General features: G+C 45.8%; 1 protein-coding gene across 12 annotated transcripts in view; it reads right to left on the bottom strand.

The window, feature by feature from the left end:
- The window catches only part of KATNIP (katanin interacting protein), a 234135-nt gene that overhangs the window by 87932 nt on the left and 122822 nt on the right, over window positions 1–23381 (bottom strand). For all 12 annotated transcript variants that reach the window (XR_012092933.1, XM_007988570.3, XM_007988596.3 and 9 more), the window contains 2 exons: window positions 14802–15069; window positions 11093–11224 (listed from right to left, as the gene is read on the bottom strand). Coding sequence is in view for 11 of the 12 variants with exons in the window: in XM_007988570.3 (XP_007986761.3) it covers window positions 11093–11224; window positions 14802–15069 (400 nt within the window). In the remaining variant the exon portion in view is untranslated. The remainder of the gene's footprint in view (window positions 1–11092; window positions 11225–14801; window positions 15070–23381) is intronic.

The following is a 23381-nucleotide window of genomic DNA, read 5'->3' as shown; positions in this document are numbered from 1 at the left end:
ACCCTGCTGTTCCCTCCGCCTGGAACAGCAGGTGCCAAGGCCCTGGTGGGCCAAGCTCAGCACACTGAGGAGTGGCAAGGAGGCTGGAATGGGGGGGCAAGGGGAAGGATGGTTAGCAATGAGGGTGGAGAGGTTGTGGGCTCAGTTCTTGTAGAGCCTTACCTACTTCATGAGATCATACCCATCTTGTTTACTGTTATATCCCTGATGCCTGGCATTATAATTTTTGCTGAATGGATGGATGAAAAATGACTTCAACCCCAAACCTTGTAAATCTAAGTATTTGTGAATATCACCAAACCACATGGTTCTCTCTATCATCTGCAGTAAAGCACAGTTGAAAAACTCAAGCTCCCTTTAGACCCTATAGACAATTCCATAAATAAGGGACCAAGACTGTGTGCAAAGCTAAACAAATGAGCCAGCACCTGACATGTGGGGTGCAAACACCAGCATTGGTAGAAGGCTTGGGCAGCACCAGGACAAGCAGAAACTGAAATTCACAAGCTCCTTCGCCATTTCTCGCATACAGCACTTATAAAATTTGTCTAAAAAGAACCATGTGATGACCCTTATCTTTTTACTGCCAATCTTTGGGCAAGAGTCTGTTCCTCTTGTGCCTCATCAGTCTGGGGCTGGGATGGAACAAGGGGCCTCTGAGGTAGCCTGGAAGCTCGTCTCATGACCTGTGAGCAGGTGGGACGATCTGTCCTTGGCCGCTGCAGCCCTATGCTCACTTCCTCTTAGACAAGGAGATTCACAAAGGCATCTTTCTTCAGTAGAGACCAGTTTTATCTGCACAGACCCTGTTGGCCCTGAGCATCTTTCATTTGGGAGGAAATGCTCCTCCAGCAGCAGCATGAACACCAGGAGCTGCCTGTGCCCTTTGAGTCATATTATGCTAAGAAGGTGCCTTTTAAAATTACATCACCCTGTCTCCAAGTGAAAGTCAATGCTGCAGCTCCACTACCGGAGCTTTTCCCATCCTGGCTTTCCAGAACCGTCCTACACGGTGCCTGCGTTCTCCAAAATCACATTCCCTCTGGACACTCCCTCACACCGCATGCACGCACGCACGAGGTAACCACCTTTTAATTCTTTTTGATGCTCTCATCGCTCACTTGGGCGAATGCTAGCCTGAACACCCCATGATGCTGGATTTATTCCCATCACAGATCTACAGGATGGTGGATCTATTCACACAGTCAATTTGTGCCACCAGCAAAAGCCAAATAGAACATTTTAACTTCTCCCAAACTGCTCTTTTCTGGTTGAGAACCATTCCTCTTCCGATAACTTCGCTTTCTCTTCGCTTCACCACTGTTTGGCTTTCTTCTCTCTCACAGACAAACAAAAGGTGTATCAATTCAGGAAATTTACCATGAATGCAACACATGTCACAAAGAAGATGTGAGGGCACGAGGCCACTGGTTGGCTCACCAGCCACCAGCTGTGACTTGAAAAGCTCAAATTCAGAGTCTCAGCAAAATTACCCCTTACTACAAGCAAGGGGCCTTAGAGGTCACCTCGGAAGCCACCAAAATGGCGAATATGAAATTTAAGGACAAGGGTCTATTATAGAAATCACAAACCAGCAGCCCACAGGCATAACCTGCTTACAGAGATGTACTGTGTCACTTTCACTTTTTTAGAAAAATTGAAAATAGATGCCAAGTTCAAAAAAAAAAAAAAAAAAAAAAAAAGGAAATCCACCTGAAAATTGGGATTCCTAGCATCTCCTGAAAAGTAATACCATCTGGCAACCCTGGAACAATATTCACACGTGGGAACCATTGGCTGGAGCTGGGTGATGGTGCCCCCTTTCGACAGGGCCAAAGTGTTCCAGTTTCCACAGTGCACCCCACTCCCTGTGGTCACATGCCTGGTAGGCCTTGAAGCTGTACACTATGTTGTGTGGCAAAAAGTGCAAGGAAATGGTAGACGTAGACCTGTTTTGTCTTCAGATGTCCACACTCACTTCTAAAAGCCAAGAGGGAGGTGGGGAAGGGAGAGTGTGCCCTGGGACAATGTTCTAAGCCTGAGTGCTCCAAATCCTCCACACATTTCAAAATGGGCCAACGTTATCAGGCTACCTACTTCCTGTGGCATCGGAAACGGCAGCAAGTGGCCATGAATTCTCCCCATCTCTGTATGTGGACTACTGCAATGTGATTTTGTAGCATTTTCCATTCGGAGGTGGTGTCTGTTTCTCTACCTGGGCTTGGCCTGGTGGCTTTCATTTTATTTTTATTTATTTTTCTATCTATCTATCTATCTATCTATCTATCTATCTATCTATCTAGGATGGGGTCTCACTCTGTCACCCAGGCTGGAGTGTCATGGAATGAGTATGGCTCACTGTAGCCTTGACTTCCCTGTGCTCAAGTCATCCTCCTGCCTCAGCCTCCTGTGTAGCTGGGACCACAGGCACGCACCACATCACCCAGTTAACTTTATTATTATTATTATTGTTTGTAGAGATGAGGTCTCACTTTGTTGCCCAGGCTGGTCTTGAACTCCCAGGTTCAAGTGATCCTCTTGCCTCGGCCTCCCAAAGTGCTAGGCTTATGGGCATGAGGCATGGCAGCCAGCCTTGCCTGGTGACTTTCTTTGGCTAACAGGACATTAGTAATCATGACCAAGAAGTCTTTAAAAAGTACCCAGGCATGGGCTTGTCCTCTCTTGCTGCCCTGAAATCACCAGTGCTAGAGAATAAGACTCTATGGGACCAAGATGGGCTGTCCTAGCCAAGGTCCTCAGGACAAACAAAACTGCCAGACATGTGAGTAAGGCTGTCCTAGACCATCTGGCCTAGCCACCTGCTAGCTCACTACAGAACAGCCCAGTCCACCCACAGACTCATGAGCAATCATAAAACGGTTGCTGTTTTAAGCCACTACATTTTGGGGTGGGTTGTCAGGCAGTAATAGTTAGCCGACAGACTTGGCTTGTCAAGGCCTGTGTTCTTCTCATCTCTAAAGCTTCTTTTGGGACTTGTCTTGATGGCAGGTGCTGTCTGCAGCCCTAACTGTCTTCATTCTGCCATTGTCTCTCCTTGAGCCCAGGAGTGCAGGTGATTTTCAAGGACAGCAATCAAGGCCCCCAGACTAAATGACTTCTACTCTTGGATGTTACAGTCTGTTGCTCTACACTGCCTCTGTAGAATCTGTGGCAAAATGTCCTATGTGGTTGATTTATTTTTTGAGATGGAGTCTCACTCTCTCATCCAGGCTGGAGTCCAGTGGCGTGATCTCAGCTCACTGCAACTTCCACTTCCCAGGTTCAAGTGATTCTTCAACCTCAGCCTCCTGAGTAGCCGGGACAACAGGCACATGCCACCGCACCCAGCTAATTTTCATACTTTTAGTACAGACGGGGTTCTGACATGTTGGCCAGGCTGGTCTCAAACTCCTGACCTCAAGTGATCCGCCTGCCTCGGCCTCCCATAATGCTGGCATTACAGACATGATCTACCATGCCTGGCCAGCTATGAAATGGATAGCAGTGGCTTTTGTCTATCTGGCACCATGATCTTCACAGCACCTATGGTTTCCTCCAGGGAACCATTCTTTCCTCACCTTTCTCAGCCTTTTAGGTGGATATGACCCCACTCCTGGCCCTGGCTGGAGTGGATCTGTGCAGATCTGACCCCACTTCTGGCTAAACCTGGACCATGCCAGACTGCCTCTCCCTGACCATGGAGGAGGGAGGCTGGTTCAGGAGAGAGCTGGTTCTCGAACTAGGAAAAGAACTGTTTCTTTCACCTGGGGATTGCAAAGCAGATAGTAAAGGAAGCCTGGAGCTACTGGGGGCCATCTCTGGGCCACAGATGAAATGGCTGCCTGGTAGTAACTAGAGATGTGGGTCTCAAAGTGTGTTCTCTAAACCAGTACTGTCAGGATCACCTGGGAACTTGCTAGGAATTAAAACACTTACCTCTACCTCAGAGACACTGAAGCAGAAATTCTAGGATTGGGGCCCAATAATCTGATTTAGTTTATTTTATTTATTTATTGAGATGGAGTCTTGCTCTGTTGCCCAGGCTGGAGCACAGTGGCGCGATCTCGGGTGACTGCAACCTCTGCCTCCTGGGTTCAAGCAATTCTCCTATCTCAGCCTCCTGAGTAGCTAGGACCACAGGTGCCCACCACTATGCCCGGCTAACTTTTGTATTTTTAGTAGAGATGGGGTTTCACCATATTGGTCAGGCTGGTCTTGAACTCCTGACCTCAGGTGATTCACCCTCCTCAGCCTCCCAAAGTGCTGGGATTACAGGTGAGAGTCACCATGTCCGGCCAATCTGATTATTTAAATTATTATTTTATTTAAGAACAAAATAGAGACAAGGTCTCACTACACTGCCCAGGCTGGTCTTGAACTCCTGGGCTCAAATGAACCTCCTGCCTCAGCCTCCCAAAGTGCTAGGATTACAGGTATGAGCCACCATGCTTGGCCAATAATCTATGTTTTAATTGGCTTTGCAAAAGTAATTCTGATGCATATCCAAGTTTGAGAACCTCTGGACTAGGGAAGTGTAAAGCTAAGTGATGGAACAGCTTCCCAAGAGACCATCTGAGCACCAGGATCCCACCATCCCTGAGGCCAAATCTACCCTTCTGGAATTTTTAGGTCTATGAGCAAGACATTCTCCTTTGTTGCTTAGGCTGATTAGGGTTTCTGCCACTTGCTGTTAATGAGCGCTGGCTAATACATTAGGAGTCTCTGGACTTTGGCAGAATGGTCTTGCTGTTGCGGGTTTTCCTGACAGGAACGTGAAGTACAGGGCTGTCGAGTTCCTCTAATTCACTCACACTGAGGGATGCTGCTTTATTTCTGTGGTTGGCAGCTTGTCTGGGAAAAGTGGTTTAGATATATCACTTTCCTAGAGCACTCTGACAACTTGGACGGTAAACTTTCTGCATTAAAGACTAATGTTCTTTCATCCTCAAGAAGACAACAGGTTTCTGGAAGGAGATTATATTAGCTTTTTTGGAAGGCTTATGGATTGAGGCTGGAGTCACACAGGACATGAGGCCCTTTCATTAGAACTAGGGACAGTTGCAGTGATAGAAAGAAATGAAGCTCTCTTGGAGTTGCATCACATGCACATTTAATTGACACAAATTCAATTTTATGGGCTTAGTCTAAGAAAAAGGGGCAAGGGGAGAAATAACTCTTTATGGGGTACAAGCAAAAGGTTACACTCCTGGAACAGCAGACTATCTAATTCGGACCAACCTCTCTCTGGAACACAACTAGGAAACCTAGAAAATATTTTTAAATATTTAAAAAATCTATTTGAAGAAAAGAGATCTGTTTGAAGGCATGGAGAGTGAACAGGGCTGTGAAGAATTATAGGGATAATAGTACACTGGAGAAAGAAACTCAGAGACGTAGACCCAGCATCTTGGAGGCCTTTCCTCTTGCGGTGCTACTGATTCTGATGAGAGCTGCCACAAGGCTGGGAAGTTGAGCAGAGCTTGCAACAAGCTCAGAGGCTACAGTCTGGGAGTGAGGGTGACCTGGAAGTAGCCAGGAGTGGAGGGCACAGAAAGGTTAACAATGTGGGTGAATCCAAATTACTACTGATTATATAAAATAGTAATAACGTCTAGTAATAAGAATCAGTAGTAATAATCACTAGAAATAATGTCTAGTGGTGTTTAAAAGCTAGAGAGAGTTAAAATGCATGACAATAGTATTTAAGTTGGGAAAGGAGAAAATGGAGTTAGAGTTTGTAAGATACTTCCACTAAATGAGAAGTGGTAAACTTGCTAATTTAAAGTAAACCCTAGTAAGTCAAGAATGCATGTTGTAATCTTTGGTAATGACTAGAATAATAATAAAAAAAGAATGTATAACTAACAAGCTAATAGAGAGGAAAAAAGAGAAATAATACAAAGCAATCAGTTCAAAGGAAGGCAAGAAAGGAGAGAAAGAGAAACATAAAACAGGAAGAACAAATAAAAAGCAAACAATAAGATAGTAGATGTAAACTCACATATACCAGCAATTACATTAAACATAAATGGACTAAATGCCCCCATTAAAACACATAGATTGTTAGAAGATAAAACTAAAAACCAATTACATGCTGCTTATAAGACAAACCTTAATATAAAGATACAGAAAGTTTGAAAGTTAAAAGGATAAAAAACAGTACACCATATAAATACTAACCAAAAGAAAGCTGGAAATAGCTTTATATCAGACAAAGTAGACTTTAAGGCAAAAAGCATTACTAGAGAGACAACACATAATGATAAAAGGTTCAATTCCCTTAGAAGATACAAAAAGTCAAATTCTGTGTGTACCAAAAAAGACATCTCTCCCTGGCCCCAGATATAGAGTAAGGCATATAAGCAGCCCACCCTCCAGATGTTGTCTGAAGGAGAGTGACTTGGTTTGTGATTCTGCCGCACGTTTAGGAAGTTTCAGGTTCCTTGTCCCTCTGGTGGTGTGAACATCCCAGTGCCCTGCGCATGATGCCAGTGTCTAAAAACACACATTTCCCCTACAACCCCGACGCTAAACAAGGCCAACTGCTTCTTCTGGGGCTCAGCCAAGAAGCTGTGATTTTTCCCACACTGGAGGAGAGACTGACTGTCTTGGGCTTACTGAGAGCTGATATATCTGTATGAGGTCATCTATATAAACCCCTACATGCTGCACTTACTCATCAATTTCAGGGATTTCTAAGGGTAACTCTGGTCTCCGGCACTTTACAGCCTTTACAGCCTAATATCTAGGTGAGATGTGGCTCTACCACAATCCCATTTCAGTGTGAGAGTAGTGACAATGCCAGGCTTTTCAGCTTTCCTCTTAGCCACAGAACTCTTTCTTCAAATTTGACTTCTGTTAGAGCCAAGTATATTGAAGAAGGAAAGGCTGAGCTCCAAACCTTTCAAAATAAGAATTCCACTACCTAAAATAGTATCCTCTTTAAGAGTAATGATGGAACAAACTGCCCTAGGAAATAAATACCATGGACAGCTGGTAATGTGATCTTTATTAAATGGACCCAGTGACATGCGTTTTTTATATGAACGCATGCTTCTTTGCCACGGTGGCCAGGAAGCTCAGCGTTACAACTGTGACTACTTTAGGCATTCATTTGTTCACCCCCCTGGTTTCATCTTATTTTTCTACTCTTGTTTTCTCTCCAATTTCATTTCCTCTATTTATTTATTTATTTATTTATTTATTTAATTTAGTTTTTAGACAGAGTCTCACTCTGTTGCCCAGGCTGGAGTACAGTGGTGCAATCTCAGCTCACTACAACCTCTGCCCCTCGGGTTCAAAAGATTCTCCTGCATCAGCCTCCCGAGTAGCTGGGATTACAGGTGCGTGCCACCATGCCCAGGTTATTTTTTGTGTGTTTTTAGTAGAGATGGGGTTTTGCCATGCTGCCCAGGCTGGTCTCGAACTCCTGGGGTCAAGCGATCCATCCACCTTGGCCTCCCAAAGTGAGGGGATTAGAGGCATGAGCCACTGCGCCCGACCTCCTCAAAGACTTTTCAAAGTCTTGCACTACCTACTGTATATAAAATTTGTTAGTCCATGTCAGAACTTTTTGGAGAAAGGCAGATCATAAATTAATTAAGCTCTGTTTCTCAAAGTGCTGGACATGAAAGCATACATATTATGGGTTGAACTGTGTCCCCTAAAAAGGTCATTGAGGCCCTAACCCTTAGTACCTGTGACTGTGACCTTATTTGGAAATAGGGCGTTTGCAGATGATCAAGTTAAGATGAAGCCATTAGGTTGGGCTTTTCTCTGTCTTTATAAAAATGGCAAATTTGGACACAGAGACAGAGACACACATGGAGAATACCATGTACAGATTGGAGTTATGTTGCCACAAGCCAAGGAACTGTCAGAAGTTAGGAGAGAGGCCTGGAATGGACCACTCTCCAGTGCCTTCAGAAAATGGCCCTTGCCAACACCTTGAATTTAGGCTTGGAGCCTTGAGAACTGTGAGATGATACGTCTCCATTGCTTGAGCCACTCTGATTGTGGTACTTCGTTATGGCTGCCCTAGCAAACTAACGCACTATGCCAGATGATTTTAGTTGATACCCGATTCAACTTTTAAAATACTAATAGTAATACATTTATATTGATGAGCATGAGAAAAAAGTATAACAAGTGACTCAAACCTCCGATTTTCAGGCATGTTACTGCTTAGGACTAGGCTGATGTGGGTATTAATTAAGTGGTAACTAATGTGGGTAATTAAGCAAATAATAGTTCAGTTGGCACATGAGGGGCTTATAGTGGAGTAGTTAAGAGCAGAGATTCTGTAGTCCAGGTTCTCAAATACTGGCTTCATCACTTACAGGCTGTGTGACCTTGGACAGATTCCTTAACCTCTCTGTGCCTCCATCTCCTCTGTACAATAATATTGATAATAGCAGTATCTATTGCATGGGGCTGTGTGGATAATTAAATGCAAGATTACATATGTGGTCCTACACACAGCTTGGGAGCTAGTTCAGTGCTTTGTAAGTATTGACTCTTAATTTTGTTACTTGAATATGGAAAAAAAAGCAATCTTGGCACATATACAAAAGAGGGAAGTCCCAGTTAGCTTAGTAGGATGCTGGGAAAGGTACACGACCACCACTGAGCCACCCCTGCCCTACTAGGGGTTCTAGGGGGGTTCGTGTAGTGGCATACTTTTTTACCAACTTGTTTTGGAGGAACTTCTGAAAACCCATTTAGATTGGTTCAGATAGTGAAGACAGTACCAGCGGGATAGACTGGAGACTTGTCAACCTGAACAGCAGTCGGTGAGGCCAATCCAGGAGATGCAGAAGGAACAATAGCACCTGGGACTGCCACCCCCACTCCCCACCTGCTGAGGGAGCCCCAAGAGTGGACTCGGGCCTTCATCTCGCCCCATGCCTCCTTCTCCTCTCTATCCCCTTCCCAGCTCCCATCTCACCAAAGCTGACAGAACCAAAATTTGTCAGACTTTTCTGACATCTTACATGTTCTATTTGGCTCTTGACCCCTACAGATCATTTCTCTGTTATCTATTGAACAATGTGATACCTCTGTGACGCTATCGGCTGCAGGAACCTTGACATGCCAACAGGGTTGCCTCCCACTCCTACCTTCCTCGGGCCCCAGGCAGGCCTCTTTCCAGGCTCTGGGTCCCACCAAAAGGTCCCCAGCAACCAGTCTGGGGCTAGCTCTGCCCCATTGGAGTCTGGCTCCTCCAACACCTTGAATTTAGACTTCCAGCCTCGAGAACTGTGAGATGATACATTTCCATTGTTTGAGCCACTGCTTGTGGGACTTTGAAGGCCCCGCTGGGATGCTGGCTCCAGGTGGCCACAGTTCTTCCTGGTTGCTACAGGCTGAAGCAGGATGCGATCAGAGACCTAGGACAGGGGTCTTGGCACTGCATGGCTTGTGCACGCACAGATCCCAGCTCCGGGACCTGGGTTGCCTCAGTCTCCTTTGCTAGTGACACAGACTCAGATCCTACCCCAGTGTCTTAGTCTGTTTTCTGTTGTTTATAACAGAATAACTGAAACTAGGTAATACCAGAAGGAAAGGAATTTCTTTCTTATAGAAGCTGAGAAGTCCAAGGTCAAGGGTGCTGCCTCTGATGAGGGCCTTCTTGCTGGTGGGGACTCTGCAGAGTCCCGAGGCAGTGCATGGTGAGGGGATGAGTGTGCTAGCTCAGGTCTCTCTTCCTCTTCCTATAAAGCCACCAATCCCACTCCCATGATAACCCTTTAATCCATTAACCCATGAATGCATTAATCCACTGGACAAGCTTCATGACCTCTTCACCTCTTGAAGGGCCCACCTCTCAATACTGCCACATTAGGGATTAAATTTCAACATGAGTCTTGGAGGGGGCAAATATTCAAACCATAGCACTCAGCCCCATGACAAGCCATGGCCCCCCATCACTGCAAGCTCCCCAACACCCAGGTTCTTACCCTAGGTTGTTTAGGATAGAAAGTCACAACTAATCTCATACCTACAACTGGCTCCCTAGCAAGCCCAATGACTGTCTGGATCCATCCCCTGGTAACATTGAGACTGAGCCCCCACCCTCTACATCTTGAACCACCTGGTCTCTTCCTCAATCACCTCGCATCCTCCCCAGCTCCCTACAGGCCAGGCTCCACGTGGCAGCCAGAGGAATCTTGTTGAAATGTAAACCAACATGGCAGCCCCTGCTACAAAGCCTCAGCTGCCACTTGCCTGCTGTGTGCCTCAGTTCCTTGTCTGTGAAATGGGGACAATTGCAGAACCTACCTTAAAGGCTAGTTATAAGGGTTATATGAGATGATAGAAGTAAAAGCTTATAATAGTGGCTGGCTCATCCTAAGTAGTGAATAAATGTAACCTCTCATGTCATTAGAACATAGACAAAGCTGGTCTTTCCACCATCAACTCTTTTGTACCTTCAGAATTCTGTATCATTTGTACATGTACATATGATTACTCATCTGAAGTAAGCAAGTTCATTTAAGAGTAAAATAAATAAATAAATAAAAGAAATTTTCAATGATAACCACATCTTGGTGGTGGAATCAGAAAGTCGCTCTCATGGTTACTTTTATGCGTTGACTTGACCGGGCCACAGGGAACCCAGATAACTGGTCAAAGATTATTCTGAGTGTTTCTGAAAGAGTATTTTTGGATGACATTAACATATTCATCAGGAGAGTAAGGCAGATTGCCCTCCACCATGTGAGTGGGTCTCGGCCAATCAGGTGACGGCTTGAATCAAACAAAAAGACCAGCCCTCCCCCAAGTGAGGGCGACTTCTCCAGTCAACTGCCTTGGATTTCACCTCCAACATAGGCTCCTCCTGCACGGTGGCCCCTGAACTAGAGGACTCGCTCCTCCACAGCTGCATGAGCCAGTTCCTTATCCTAAGCTCTCTCACTCTCCCTCCATATCCTTTCCATTCTGTTGCTCTGCAGACCCCTAATACATTTGCTAAAGGGCAGCTCAGCCCTCTGCAAGGAGGGTAATGAAGTGTAGCCTCCCATCACGGCACCCCAGAGAGTGACCCAGCCCCAGCCCTGCTCCCCTGCTCAGGGGCCCCCAGAACTCTTACTGGAGCATATCCTCTCCTGGTCTGGGAACACAGCAGGGGCTTGGGGAGTTAGGTTTGGCTCAGGTTTGGTGGGAATGAAAACCTCAGCATTGTCCTTCCGCTTTGCAGACAAATTCCTTTCCCTTTTATGACCTGTAGGAAAACAAATGTTTCATGTAAGACACCAAGCACAAACAAGTTGGGCATTCTGTTCAGGCATTTGTTCATTATTCATTCACTTACTCATTCAACAAATGTCTATGGAACTACTCTGTGTAGTTTGGGATTAGAGATGTGAATAATGCAGGCAATGAAACAAGTTTGTTGAGAGCCATGGTGTGCCCAGCACTACATTTTGGTAAGTACATAAAAGATTTTAGGACATGCACAGGTTTTCAAATTTTAATGTTTCTTGGCTAGGCGGCCAGGCAGTGGCTCACACCTGTAATCCTGGTGCTTCGGGAGGCCATGGTGGGGGAATCGCTTGAGTCTAGGAGTTAAAGACCAGCCTAAGTAACATAGTGAGACCCTGTCTCTAAAAAAAAAAAAAAAAAGAAAAAATGAAAAAAAATAGGCTGGGCACAGTGGCTCATACCTGTAATCCCAGAACTTTAGGAGGCCAAGACAGGTGGACCACCTGAAGTCAGGAGTTTGAGCCCAGTCTGGTCAACATGGTGAAACCCCATCTCTACTAAAAATACAAAAATTAGTTGGGCATGGTGGCGGGCGCCTGTAATCCCAGCTACTTGGGAGGCTGAGGCATGAGAATTGCTTGAACCCAGAAGGTGGAGGTTGCAGTGAGCTGAGATTGTGCCACTGGACTCTAGCCTGGGGGACAGAGCAAGACTCCATCCCCACCCCCTACCAAAAAAAAAAGTCAGGTGTGTTGGCACGTGCTTGTAGTCCCAGTTGCTCTGGAGGTTGTGGCAGGAGGATCACTCCCAGGAATTTGAGGCTACAGTGAGTTATGATCATGCCACTGCCTGGGTGACAGGGCAAGACCTTATCTCAGAAAAAACCAACAAAACAAAACATGCACAATGTCAAGAAATTCAAATTCTTTCTTTTCACTTTATGCCCCAGCATCACTCGAACTGTACCTGGCATCAACTGTTCTGTGGCCTGGCCCTTCACACCCAGGAATGACTGTCAGGTCCCCTGCTTTTCCAGGGTGGAGACTCAGTCACCTCTTTAGAGCTCCGTCCCCTCCCTCCCCGTCTCCCCTGCAGCCATGCCATCTGCAGGCCCAGTGGGTCCCACATGGGACCATTATTAACACTGCCCTGACCACTTGCTGCTCCCGCAGGTGCGCCTAACACCTTTGTTCCTTTGGCAAAGGTTCCCTGAGGGGCTGCAATGTGCCAGGCGTGTGCTGCATGCTGGGGAAGCGGAGGGTAAGAGCCGGCCTGTGCCTACAGGCTGGTGGATGGGGAGGTGTGGTGGGTGGAGAGAAAGACAACTGGGGCCAGTGAACCCAGCGCCATGATGACGTTAGGGGAGCACAGGGGAGAGCTGGCCTAAGTGGATGTGGTGGGAGTGTGAAGAAGGCTTTGTGCAAGAAGCAACTTCTGAGTACAGTCTGGAGGGAAAAACAGAGAGCCAGGTTTCAGGGTTCTGAGTGGAAAGGAAAGGGACTGCGGGCATCTGGGCAGAGGGAACAGCCCAAGCAGGGTCTGGGGTGAGAACAAACATGGTGACAGCATGTCTGATGGACAAATGTCTTCTCTGGAGATGTCCATTATTGGGTGTGGATTTTCCAGAGCTGAACTGTGTCCCCTTCAAACTCTCTTTTTTTTTTTTTTCAGAGGGTCTCACTCTGTCATCCAGGCTGGAGTGCAGTGGCACAATCATGGCTCATTGCAGCCTCAACCTCTTAGATTTAAGTGATCCTCCTGCCTCAGCCTCTCAAGTGGCTAGGACTAAAGGTATGCACTACTACGTCTGGGTAATTTAAAAAAAATTTTTTTTTGTAGAGATGGGGTCTTGCCATGTTTCCCAGGCTGATCTGGAACTCAACTGATCCTCCCACCTTGGCTGCCAAAACTGTTGGGATTACAGACATGAGCCACTGTGCCCGGCCCCCTCCAAACTCATACATTGAAATCCTAGCTGCCAGTACCCCTGACTGTATTTGGGCACAAAGTCTTTAAAGAGGTAATTAAGTAAAAACAAGGTCAAATGGGTGGGCTCTAATCCAATATAACTTCTCCCAAGAAGAGGAGATTAGGACACAGACACACGCAGAGGGAAGATCACGGAAAGACACAGGGAGAAGATGGCTGTCTACAAGCCACAAAGAAAGGTCTCAGAAGAAACTGACTCTTGATCTCAGGCTTCCAGTCTCGAGAACTATGAGACAGTAAATTCCTATTGTTTAAGCCACCAGTCTGTGGTACTTAGTCATGGCAACCCTCACAAACTGACATAGAGTCTGATTCCAAACATTCCCTCATTTCTCTTTCCCTAGGTTTACCATGGTTCAGAAAAGATTGTCTTCTCTTGGCACACCCAGCTTTGAGAGTGCACATGAATAGGAGACAGAGGTGCAGGCAGAGGCCAGACCAGTCCGAGTCAAAGCTTAGGAACAGAGGATGGAGACGGTTGCAAGTAGGCCTCTCTTCACTTCCCAAGTCCTCCTCTCTCCTCCCTGCCCCTTACCAATCGTTTTGCTTTTTCTACTTTCCAAGATCTTTCTTGACAAACCTCCTCCGTTGGACGCTGCTGTTTCTGCGTGTCAGCATCCTCCCTCCTTCAGGTTCACCTTGAGTTTCTTTTGGAAATGAGGGCTTTACTGTACTATCGTGTGACTGGGTGGTGATAACCACACCCCTTAGTCCTATTGGTTGGACCTGGCCAATCAGAGCCACGGTGATCCAATCCCAGACAGCATGTGACCCTGTGTGTGCCAGCATCCTCCCTCCTTCAGGTTCACCTTGAGTTTCTTTTGGAGATAAGAGCTTTACTGCACTATCATGTGGCTGGGTGGTGATAACCACACCCCTTAGTCCTATTGGCTGGACCTGGCCAATCAGAGCCACGGTGATCCAATCCCAGACAGCATGTGACCCCGTATGGGTTGGAGAACTAGGTCTGGGACTTTTGCTGGGGCCTTTGGGGAAAGAAAAATTCACTTTCTGAGAGGTTACAAAGTCAGTGTCTTATTTAAAGGCAATTCTGCCTTTGTATGTTGGATAGTCTACTAAGAATGGAAGCAAGACACAGGAAAGCAGAGAAGGAGAAGGAGAGCAAGAGGGAGACAGAGATGGGAGAAGAGAGAGGGAAGAGGCCAGAAGGGAAAAGGGAGTGGGAAGAGAGGATATGGGAGAGAGATGGAGATGCAGAGGGAAAGGAAGAGGAAGAGGGAGAGGGGAGAAAATGAGTCTTGCTACATCTCAGAACCTTTCAGTTACTCAAGTCAATAAATAGTCTCTTAGCTTAAGCTACTGTGTATTAGCCAACTGGTATGTAGATGCTGCAAAACATCTTACAATGTACAGAACAGACACCTCCAACTATCTGCCAGGAATTTACCATCTGGAATTTCAGGGCCCTGAGGAAGCCTTTGGGAAGCTCTGTATCTTGCAATCAACAGAGACCTGACTGATATACCCCCCTGGCCTGTGAGACACTCTAACCAAAGTGGAATTCAAAGGACCACTGGAAGTTTAAGTCCTGCTATTAGATGTAGAGACACCAATGGCAAAGAAATGATACACAAGACAGAGCTCACTTTTGGAAGCTGGGTTAAATTCCAGCACCACGAGGGTGTCTGGGCCCGGGGCAGAGCGTCCTTCTGTCTCCTGTTCACCGGGAACATCTTTTTGTGTTGAAACCCTACTGGAAGGAGGGCGGTCATCTCCGGGATGGCCCACCAGCGCCGGGTCCTCTGGCTCAGGCTCAGAGAGTATGTCTTCCTCGATAGAGTCATACTCATCGCTGGAACAATCCTTTTGTTTCCTTTGTAGATTTACACTAAGTTCCAGACTTTTTCTCAGCTCCTGCAAAAAGCCCAGAAGAGAGACGAGAGATAAATATGAGAAAAACTTATTTGAAAATAGATCATTTGAACCAAAGAATTATTCTCCCCAAACTAACATTTAACAATATTATCTCAACCCTTGTGTTGTCGCTGCTTTGAAGATGAGAAAACCAAGGGCAGGGGAAAATGAGCAACTCCCCGGACAGAGCAGTGTTGTTAATATTAACTGTGGTGTTTGTATCCTGGAGATGCTGGGGGAAGGTGGGGTGGGGGGGAGTGACATGTGAAGGAGAGGGAGAGAGAAACAGACAATATGGCTTGTTAAAATCTGGGGCTTGTTCAAACAGATTGTAGAGTCCCACCCACTGATTCAGCGGGTCTGGGATGGGGCCTGAGGAAATGCATTTCTAATAAGGTGATCCTGATACTGCTGGTCCAGGGACCACGCTTTGACTATGAACTCCCAAAGGCCTCCAAATGACCCTCAAATCCCAGATGGTAAAATGTCTGGCCGGTAGTTGTTGGGGGCTGTCCTGCATATTGTAGGGTGTTGAGCAGCATCTAAATGTCATACTATTTAGCACTTAACTACAACTGCTTGACGATTTTTTTCATGTTTCTTTTGTCTACATGAAATTGTAGATTCCTTACGGCTAAGCATTAAGATCTATACTTAGAGTGACCAGGACATGAATCACCCAAACCAAGATATTTCAGAGAGAAAGCGAGCACTACTATATTTACACTGGGACAAAAAAAGTATAAACGGAGCTGGGACAGTGGCTCATGTTTGTAATCCCATCACTTTGGGAGGCCAAGGCAAAAGGACTGCTCGAGACCAGGAGTTCAAGACCAGCCTGGGCAACATAGTGAGACTCTGGGCAAACCAGTATGTTTGGTCAGCCTAGCTATACTACCCCTTGTAGCCTGTATAGTATCTATCCAATGTAGTTCTAAAAAAATAAGAAGCAATCAATAAAGGTTTGATAATTGACCAATAAACATAATAGTTATCACAGTAGGCTGAACAAGGGCTCCCCAAAGATGTTTATGTCCTAATCCCTGGAACCTGTGAACTCCTGAGGGCTCAGGAGGAAGTGAGGAACACCGTATAGAACACTTTTACCGTCTTAGAGAAATCATCCTACACAGACCTATGACAGAAATATAGATGTTACAGACACCACTCGGTGAGGACTCAGGAAATGAACGTGTAACTGAAAGCTGGAGCCCAGGGAATCCTGTTATGTAGCAGTAGAATCTTAGCTGAATTGTGTCCTACAGTGTTGTGGAAAGCAGAACATGTAAGAGATGAACTTGGATATTTAACTCAGGAGATTTCCAAGCAAAGTGCTGAAGATTCAGTCTGTTTTTCTCCTGCTGCTTAAAGTAAAATGTGAGAGGAAAGAGACAGACTGAGGGAAGAACTATAAAGGAAAAGGGAACCAGGACTTGGCGATTTAGATGATTTTTAGCCTATCCAGATTGTGGAAGATTCTAAAATTAGGAGATTCACTGTTAGGAAAGTATGCTATGGAGAGAAAACTAAAGGTGTGGCTGGACAACCTTTTTTCTTGTACCTCAGAAGGATGCAAAGTGCAAAGTATTCAGTCGTATGAAGGGCTCTTTCAGGAGATTAGACATGTGGCTCATGGATCCCCTTAGACATCTCAGCAGAAGCCAGGACAGAGGGGGGATTTTCCAGGAAAGATTTGCAGAGGAGTCCCTTGTCTAAAGGAGCAAATCCTAGAGACATACATGGGAGTCCCACATGACTTCTGAGAATGTCATACCAGGAGAAACACTGCCAGCTTGGACTGAATGGCAGAAAGAAAGAACAGAACGAAAGAAGGTTGTCAGACTCCCCAAAATTCTACAGGCAGGAAATTGGCTGATGAAATGGCTCATCTACAAACACAGGCTGCTCTTCATGAAAAAGGAAGAATGACTCCAAGGATGGAGCTGTGGGCCAAGAGAACAGAGCCCCGAACCACAGAGAATTATTTCCAGGCCTTGAAAGCTAATGGAGTTTGCCTATTGGGCTTTAAAATTGCCTGGGTTTGGTGATTCCTCTTTTTTCTCTTTTATTTGCCCTCCTTTTAAATGGGAATTTTGATATGGTTTGACTGTGTCCCCACCCAAATCTCACCTTGAAATGTAATAATCCCCATGTGTCAAGGGCAGGGCCAGGTGGAGATAACTGAATCATGGGGGCAGTTTCCCCATACTGTTCTCATGGTAGAGAATAGTCTCACAAGATCTGATGATTTTATAAAGGGGAGTTCCCCTGCCCTCTTGCCTGACACCATGTAAACTATGACTTTGCTCCTTCTCTGCCTTCTGCCATGACTGTGAGGCACCCCCAGTCATGTGGAACTGTGAGTCCATCAAACCTCTTTCCCTTATAAATTACCCAGTCTCAGGTATGTCTTTATTAGCAGTGTGAGAACAGACTCATACAGGAATGTTGTTAATTGTTATCCTATGCCTGATTCACCATTGTATTTGGGAACAGATAACTTGTTTTCTAGTTTCACTCATCCATAGATGAGAAGAATTTTGCCCCAAGATAGGTCATACCCAGGGTCTTACCCATAACCAATTTAGATGATGAGATTTTGGAGTTTTGAGCTGATGAGATTTAGATGATATTATGGACTTGAGTTGATAAGGTAATGGATTCAGAGTTTTGGGAAACTTGGGATGGGATGGATGGATTTTGCATGTGGGATGGAGATGAATCTTTGGGGGCCAGAGGGTAGTCTGTGGTAGGCTGGATAAATGGTCCCCAAAGATGTCCATATCCTAGCCCCTGGGAGCTGTGGAGATGCTGCCTTACAGGGCAAAGGGACTTTGAAGATGTGATCAGGTGAAGAATCTCCAGATAGGGAGAGAAGCCTGGATTATCCAGGTGAGTCCAATGTAATCACAGGGGTCCTATGAGAGAGAAGCAGGAAGATCAAAGTCAAATAGAGAATATGTAAGAATGGAAGCAGAGGTCAGGGAGGAGCGAGCTATAGTGCTGGATTTGAAACAGGAGGACGTGACCACAAGCCAAGGAATGTAGGTGGCCTCTACAGTCTGAAAAAGGCAAGGGGAAGAGCTTTCCTCTCAAGCCTCCAGAAGGAATGCAGTCCTGCCAATGCCTTGATTTTAGACCAGTGAAACTGATTTTGGATTTCTGACCTCCAGAACTAAGCCACCAAGTTTACAGCAAGTTGTTACAGCGGCAAATAGGAAATAAATACAGCTGTCTCTTTTTAGAGTTCTCCCCTTCCATCCCTTGATATCAAGTATTGGCGACACACATTTAATAAAATTAATTAATTATCTCTGTTGCCCACTGCAGTGGTGTGATCACAACTCACTGCAGCCTCAACCTCCTGGGTTCGAGTGAACCTCCCATCTCAGCCTCCTGTGTAGCTGGGACTACAGGTATGAGCCACCACACCCAGATACCAGTGATATTTACTGGGCAACTAGAACACTGCCTGACACATAGTAGGTGCTCGACCAATATCTGCTGAATGACTGAATAGATTCCATTGATGACTGGGTGGTGGCTGTGGGCAGACGCAGAGTGCCCTCACGTACCCTGGAGGTGACATCGGTGACAGGACCCTTAGCAAGTTACTTACCTCCTTTGACTTGCATCTTGACATCCATAAAAATAGATTAACAAATCCCTACTTTGCAGAATTGCTTTAAAGCAGAGGTCTGAACTGGGAGTAATTTTGTCCCCCCACCCAACTCCAGGGGACATCCGGTAGTGACTTGAGATATTTTTGATCAGAACTTGGGGAGAGTCGTCCTATTGGCATCTATTACATGGACACCAGGGATGCTGCTAAACATAACAGAATGTCCAGGACAGCCCCATAACAAAAAAATGATCCGGCCAAAATGTCAAGGTTGAGAAACGATTAAAGCAAGTGTGGGTTCACTGCTGGTGTTTAAAAAAATAACACCAGGTCTCCTAATTGAGTGTATTGAGATGGTTCATGCAACCTTCATGCAAACCAGACTGAGGTCATGGCTTATGTCTTCAAAGTCTGACAGTGGTGGGCAGTTAGAGGGGCAACAGATTCACTGCTCCTCCCCAGGGCAACACGAGTTCCTAGGTGACCTGCTGTTTAACAGCAATTTCAGCAGCTGTAAAACTAGTAATCCTTTACAGTAGAATAATGCTCTGTACTCTACAAAACATTTTCAACCCTTTCTCTCCTTTGATCCTCAGAAAAACCCTGTAAGACAGATAGGTAGAGTAAAACCCTGGGATAACATGAATTCAGTTAAAACAAGATAGCCTATTGGCTCTTATGCTTGGCCCAACTCCCATTCTCAAGTGAGGTCAACTTAGGTTCTGTTCTGCTGGGGTGGGGGCAAGGTTGGGTGAGAAAACAATGGGCACGTCCCTCTCTCTGCAGCCCCTACTCTTGCCCAGTCACTGTGGATTACATTCCTAGCTGGGAGACTGCTGTCACTGTCCCGGAAATCTCAGTCCCAGGGCCCCGCATCGTCCCCACTGATGTCTAAGGCCAAGTGCAGCCACCAAAGATGGCCAGTTTCAGGAAGGATTGGGATGGGGCATTAGGACCCTTGAACCCATGGTCAGCTGAGCAGACTTCCTCTGGCCTCTTCATGACCTTCACTATGTTGCAACCCCACATTTTGAGTGATTGCATTGTGGGGATACCCCCAAATTTGAGGAACTGTGACCAGCCTTTATGCTGGTCCAACTTCTCACAGTGATTAAGTGGCATAGCTGTGACTTCTGCACTCCGCCACGCCTCCTTGCTCCTTCTAGATTATCCACGCATGACAGACTCTCTTGCATCTGTCATGGCCCAGCCAGTGGGGAAGACAATATGGCAACCACCATTCATTAAGGCTTCATGCATGCACATGTGCTTAGGTGCTGTGTTAAGAGCGGCGGTAGCAGTGGAGAGCAAGATGGCAAACCTCTGGCCTTATAGGAGCATACAGTGTGGGGCAGGAGGAGACAGGCAGGCGACGCATAAATATAAACAGAGGCATTTCATAGGTGGCCAGGACTATGAAGGAAGCCCTTGTCTGGATGATGCGACAGGGCGACTGGGCTGAGGGGGCCCTGATGAATGGTGGTCAGGGAAGGCTGAGTGCTGAAGAACCACCCGGTAGTGTCTGGGGCACAAGGCTGTCTGGGGGTAGGAAGAGCAGAGGCAAAGGCCAGGAGGCAGGAACGGCTGGAGGGCATATGCTCCCTAGAGGGAGGCAGTGGTCACGGGGGACAGGGCTTTGTGGGCCTCAGGGAAGTGTGGATTTTGTTCTATGCACTATGAGAAGCTGCTGAAGGGTTCTAAGCAGAGATACGATGTTGCCTGATTTCTGCTTTTATTTTTTATTAATTTATTTTTTTGAGATGGATTTTCGCTCTTGTTGCCCAGGCTGGAGTGCAGTGACAGGATCTCGGCTCACTGCAACCTCCACCTCCCAGGTTCAAGCAATTCTCCTGCCTCAGCTTCCCAAGTAGCTGGGATTACAGGTGTCTGCCACCACGCCTGGCTGATTTTTGCATTTTTAGTAGAGACATAGTTTCACCATGTTGGCCAGGCTGGTCTTGAACTCCTGACCTAAAGTGATCCAACCACCTCAGCCTCCCAGAGTGTTGGGATTACAGGCGTGAGCCACTGCGCCTGGCCTGACTTCTGCTTTTAAAAGATCTCTATGGCTCTTGGATACCAACTGGATTTTAGGAGGTGGGACAAGGGTGGAAACAGGGCTACCAGCTTTGCTGCAGTTGCAGGTGAAAAAGGAAGGTGGCAGTAGAGGTGGGGACAGGGAGGAGGCCTCGAGATCTATTTTGGAGGCAGAGATGACAGAAATGACTGACTAGAAATGAATCATATGCATACCCTCTGACCTAGCCCATCCGGGAATGTATCCTTTAGTCCTAAATACACAAAGATCGTTGAGGCATCTTTTATAATAGAGAATGGTCCACATGGTTATCAATGAGAGATGGATTAAATAACTAATACAGCAGGTGTTCACTGAGCCCCAGGCAGCTCTTACAAAGAATGAGATAGCTCTACTTTTGCACTTCTTTGGGCAGATATCAAGATATACATTTAAGTAAAAAGAAGCATGTTGAAAAATGTACATGTAAGATAAACTCACTTTTTAAAATCATTGTTAATTTCTATACATGTAGGTATGCATATATGCATAGAAAAAGTCTGGAAAAATAGGCACCTAACTTTTTTTTTTTTTGAGATGGAGTCTTGCTCTGTTGCCCAGGCTGGAGTACAGTGGCGTGATCTCGGCTCACTACAACCTCTGCCTCCTGGGTTCAAGCGATTCTCCTGCCTCAGCCTCCCGAGCAGCTGGGCTTACAGGCACACACCACCATGCCTGGGTAATTTTTTGTATTTTTAGTAGAGATGGAGTTTCACCATGTTGGCCAGGCTGGTCTTGAACTCTTGACCTCAAGACTCTTGACCTCAGGTGACCCACCTGCCTTGGCCTCCCAAAGTGCTTGGATTACAGGTGTGAGCCACCGTGCCCGGCCAGCACCCAACTATTAACAATGACCTCTCTGAGAGCCTTTCCAGAACTTTCCTTTTCTTCTTTGTTCTTAAAAGAAGTATTTAGTATTAGCATGTATCCAATTTTGTAATTTTTAAAAAATGATGTATTTACTTTTATGTTTAAATCTTGTCCCTCCTTCTTACAAATAAACGAATTCCCTAGAGGAGTGGCAAGGAATGGTGGAGTGGAGGACCCTGGATAGCCAGCTGCCTGGAAAAATCATCTTTATCCCTGGAACATGTTTGGTTCCCAAAAGCCAATGACAAACAGCAGCACTCGATGCCGGAAGACAACGGAGCAGCATCTGTCTAACTCGAGAATAAAGTATCCAGCCAAGAGGTCCAGACTGGAAAGTAACAGACCATCCATCTCAAACGCCAGAAACCCAGGGAATACAGATGGCATTCATGAGCTCTTCTCGGAAAATATCACCCAGGTGACAAAATCCAGACCAATGAAAGAGGAAATCAAAATAAAGATAGAGGCATGGAGAAGCTGTGATCAAAGGTCTAATGGTAAGCTGTAGCCACTTAAAGTTTGAATAAATACTAGGCGTTTATGCACATTAGGGAGATGGACCAGAATGCAATGCTATAAACCTAAGCCCTTAGCTTAGCTAACAAAAATCAGGAGAGGGCAGGCAATGCGGGTGGCCTCATTTTCCACACCAGAAAGTCAACCCAAATGCATCTCAAATGGAAACCAGAGTTTTTAAAAAATGGCACCTCTAACCTCTTATTTCATGATGTATTAAACTGATGGCTATTTTAAGAAATAATGTTTCCTGTGATAAAGAAATTTGAATTTCAATAATTCCTCCTGTTTCAATTTGGTTTCTTTTTCTTCTTTTAAATTAATGGAAATTTAAATGCCATGATTGTATTTGCGAAATATATACAGGCCAGGTGCAGTGGCTCATGCCTGTAATCTTGGCACTTTGGGAAGCAGAGGCGGGAGGATTGCTTGAGCCCAGGAATTTGAGACCAGCCTGGACAATAAAGTGAGACCCCCAACTCTATTTTTAAAAAACTAAAAAATAAAACAAAAAAAAATCCCTCTCCACAAAGAAAATATATATAAAAGAGCAGCCTAGATTCGGTGTGGCTGGCAGCTTCTTCGCAAAGGAAACAAATGCATTTGCTCATACTGGATGAACCTAGGCCCTTATAATGCTCACGTGATCTAAACCATCTGTCCCGGGGCAGAGGGGAGACAAACTGAAGAGCAACATTCCCTGGAGGAAGCCGTTCAAAACCTTTCCATCTGGAAAGATGAGGACCTTGGGCTGGTCGCTTTGAAAGCCAATCTGCCCGTACTTCAAAGAGATACCATGCTGTGGGATCTACCAGGTGCTTTGAAGCCATCATCCAGAAATTTCTCTGAAAAAAACATACTTTATAGTTTTGCTTCAAAACCTTGTTATATTTGATTTCAGTGTTCAGCGTTTAAAATGTTAAGTTCAAGCCCTTTCAACGGAAAGCCCTCTGCATGGAGGCCAGGCTGCCAACACCGCAGGTGGAGATCGGATGACAGGGACTGCACACAAATGGGTCTCCTCACTGGGGATCCAGGGAGGAGGTGGGGGGATAGACGCTGATACAAAGACTTAAAGGTAGTTTCTAGAAGAACCACTGACTGAAATGCAGCAGGGGTTTGATGGTCAGTGAATTAATGCCTTCTATGCCTGAGCTTCCTCTTTCTGCTGAACTAGGAAAGAGTGACATCAGGCGACCATCAAACATGAAGTTTTTGCAATAATAG

This window comes from Chlorocebus sabaeus, chromosome 5, assembly GCF_047675955.1.
Source record: "Chlorocebus sabaeus isolate Y175 chromosome 5, mChlSab1.0.hap1, whole genome shotgun sequence".
Taxonomy (NCBI): Eukaryota; Metazoa; Chordata; class Mammalia; order Primates; family Cercopithecidae; genus Chlorocebus; species Chlorocebus sabaeus.
The sequence above is the reverse complement of the archived record's forward strand: the minus strand, read 5'-3'. Positions and strand labels throughout refer to the sequence as shown.